This window comes from Coffea arabica, chromosome 4e (assembly GCF_036785885.1).
Source record: "Coffea arabica cultivar ET-39 chromosome 4e, Coffea Arabica ET-39 HiFi, whole genome shotgun sequence".
Classification (NCBI taxonomy): domain Eukaryota; kingdom Viridiplantae; phylum Streptophyta; class Magnoliopsida; order Gentianales; family Rubiaceae; genus Coffea; species Coffea arabica.
Genome location: NC_092317.1, coordinates 16,083,683 through 16,087,036, shown reverse-complemented (window position 1 = coordinate 16,087,036; position 3,354 = coordinate 16,083,683). Strand labels below are relative to the sequence as shown.

Here is a 3,354-nt window from a genome sequence, read left to right as displayed (position 1 = left end):
TTGTTGATTTGTTTGTTGAATATGGAGGTGACCTTGCTCCTTTTTTGAGTTATGTTGGAGATAATACAGGATAAAGGACTTCTAGTTCTAGTAACAAAACTATAGATGTACAAGATGATGATGATAAGTTGTCTGATTTTGACAAATGGTATCAGCAATCATGTTCTTCTACTATTCTTGTTAAGCAAAAATCTGAATTGCAATCATACTTGGATTAGCCTGTATTTCCAAGAAAATATGATTTTGACATACTAGGTTGGTGGAAGGCAAATAGTCCAAAATTTCGTATTCTTAGCAAGATGGCTCGTGATATTCTTGCAATTCCAGCTACTACTGTGGCATCAGAATCATCATTTAGCGTTGGCGGAAGGGTAATTGATGAGACTCGTGCTTCTTTGCTTCCTGATGTGGTCGAAGCTTTGATAACAGCTGGAGATTGGTTACCGTTGAAAAAGAAAAGAAGTAAGTCATTCATGTTTATATTTCTTTTGTTGTTTTTTTTTAAATCCATATTACAAGTTTGTTTGGTTGAGTTACTCTAGTAAGACTAATCTACTTTCTTTCTCTTTGTTTTCTTAGAGTTATTTGGAGATGATTTGGGTGATTCTTCTAAAGTTCTCAAGTTAGGGTGATGTATTTGAGTAAGGTCAATTTGATTTCTTTTCTTATTTGTTTTTCTTTGTATTAGTTAGTAATTAGTTTACAAATATATTTTATCCTTGTTTTTATTGCAGAAAATTGTGAAACTTGAGAGCCATGAAGACTATTGTAATCTACAAGGCAGTAGGACTTCATTTATTGGTTGATGTATTTGATATTTAATGTTTGATTGAGCTTTTTAGAAATTGTAATTTGTTGGATGTTATATTGGCTTTGTTGCTAATATATGACTTTGTAGTTTGTAGATTGATTTGTGGTTGGCTTTAGAATGACTATTGTGCGTGGTTTGTGATTTAGATTTGTAATTTGTGATTGAAGTTTGTGATTGGCTTTGAATAACTTTGTAATTTGCTGCAAAACATGTTTCATTTGTAATTTTTGGCAAGAAAAGTTTCATTCTGATGTTGTAGCAAAAACAGACTTTTTGACGGGTCTTTTTCCGGGTAGGTCCGACCCGGATTCGGGACCCGTCGGGTGCGGTTCCGGGAGAAAGATTAGGAGATCCGTCGGGTATTTGTGCCGGATCTAAAACTAATACAGTATGATGGATCCGGGTCCGGATTTATTAATTTCGGCCCGGATTCGACCCGTTGACAGGCCTAGCTGAGACTGTATCAAAATATGGTGTGCATTCTAGCAAGATGCAGATTTGGAGGGCAAAGACAAGGGCACTGGAAGAGATACAGGGTAGACACTATGAGTCATATGTAAAATTGCCCAAGTATCCTGAGATTTTAAGGAAAAGTAACCCTTATGCATCTGCAAAATTGAATTTTGATAGGCCAAATGTCTTGGTGAAACCAAGATTTCTGAGAATTTTTATTAGTTTCAAAGCACAAAAAGATGAATTTCTCAGATATTGTAGGCCATTTGTTGGTTTGATGGTTGTCACCTCAAAGGACCATATGGAGGAATGTTGCTTACTGTTGTGGCTTTGGATGAGAATAACAGCATATTCCCTCTTGCAATTGTTTTGGTTGAATGTGAAAACAAAGAGACTTGTTCATGGTTCTTTCATTTCTTTGAAGAATACTTTGGTCCATTTGATAACCCATTGCCTCTAACATTTATGAGTGATAGACAAAAGGTACATTTTGTTCTACTTGCAAATGTCCTATTTCTACTGTCATATAACTTAACTACCAATCTTCTGTTTGTTCTAATTAAATTATGTTAAATGTAGGGTCTGAACTTAGCATATGAAGAACTGATGCCATACGCTGATGCAAGATACTGCTGTAGGCATATTCAGAGCAACTTTAAACTATCCTTTCCAGGGTTGTTGCTTAATAATTACTTCTGGCAGGCAGCTAAGAGCTTTGATGCAGCTGGTCATAAAGAGGCAATGGAGAGAATTAAAGAGATAAACATTGAAGCTTGGAAATACTTGACACAGATATCGTTAACAACTTGGGCAAGACACTCATTTTCTTCTGCTATAAAATGTGATCATGTGACGAATAGCTTCACCAAATCTTTTAATGCATGGGTTGCTGATCTGAGGGGGTTGCCTATTCTTATATTGCTTGAAGGTTTAATGAGAAAATTCATGAAGAAACTACACAAAAGATTTCATAAGAGCTGTACCTACACAAGTGTTGTGCCACCTAAGATTATGGAGAAATTGAGAGAAATTGCCACTCAATCTTGAAAGTGTGAGCTTTCTATGACTAGTGAGACACTATTTGAAGTTAAGGAATTTGGAAAGTCCTACATAGCCAATCTTCAGGAGAGAACTTGTGAATGTGGAGCATTTTAAATTTCAGGAATTCCATGCAAGCATGCTGCTTTAGGAATTATATACAGAAGAGAGAATCTTGAGAAATATTGTGATCCACTGTTTACAATTGAGGTGTACCAGAGGACATATTCTGGAATGATAAATCCAGTTTCTGATGAGAGAAACTGGCCTGATATGCCTGAGGTGACCCTTGCTACACTATTACCACCCCCATTAAGAAGAGCACCAGGTAGACCAAAGAAGAATAGGAGGAGAGAAGCTGATGAGGATGCTTCTTTAGCTCAAATAGGAAGGTCCAAAGCTTTTAGGTGCTCATTGTGCCAATCTTATGGGCATAATAAGAGAACTTGTGAAAGAGTTCCAGTGAAAGCAAAGAAGGGAAGCAATGCTTCTAGCAGTCAGGTTATGCACATTGCCTATATGACCTTTGTTCATTATTTGCTTTGGTTAATGTGACATTCTAATTGATTTCATGATATCAAGTTCGTCAAAGAAGAGGGAAACCATGTAGAGGATTGGCTATACTTTGGGTACTACAATAGTTGTTGGATTCAAAATTTATTATGGCATTCACCATCAACTGTTACACTTTATATTTGAATGCAGGATCATGTTTCTGGAAATGTACCTGTTGTTTTCTCAAGTTAAGGTAGCAATCCTAATTGTTCAAATCAGGTATGTCTTATATTCATGTCCTTGTAAGTTGTATACTGCTATTAATTTATGGAGATACCTAAATGTTGGATACAATCAAGGAAAACACAAATTCTGTATCTGTTGGAGCTCAATTGGGTACCGGAACTCCATCTGCTACGGCTAATGTACAAAATCAATTCCAAGCTAGCCCAAGTGGAACGAAGAAGGTAACACTTTGTTCATTTCAATTTCATTTGACAGCCACATATATCTTTATATGCATATACACATCTCTGGTATGATAAGAGCACCTTATG

General features: G+C 36.2%; 1 protein-coding gene across 1 annotated transcript; it reads left to right on the top strand.

The window, feature by feature from the left end:
* The first annotated feature begins 299 nt into the window (after positions 1–299).
* LOC140005502 (uncharacterized) lies at positions 300–3,049 on the top strand. The gene is made up of 5 exons (XM_072046503.1): positions 300–462; positions 1,560–1,747; positions 1,844–2,192; positions 2,427–2,803; positions 3,008–3,049. The coding sequence occupies exons 1-5, from the start codon at positions 300–302 to the stop codon at positions 3,047–3,049; spliced, it is 1,119 nt and encodes a 372-aa protein (XP_071902604.1).
* Positions 3,050–3,354: the final 305 nt, after the last annotated feature.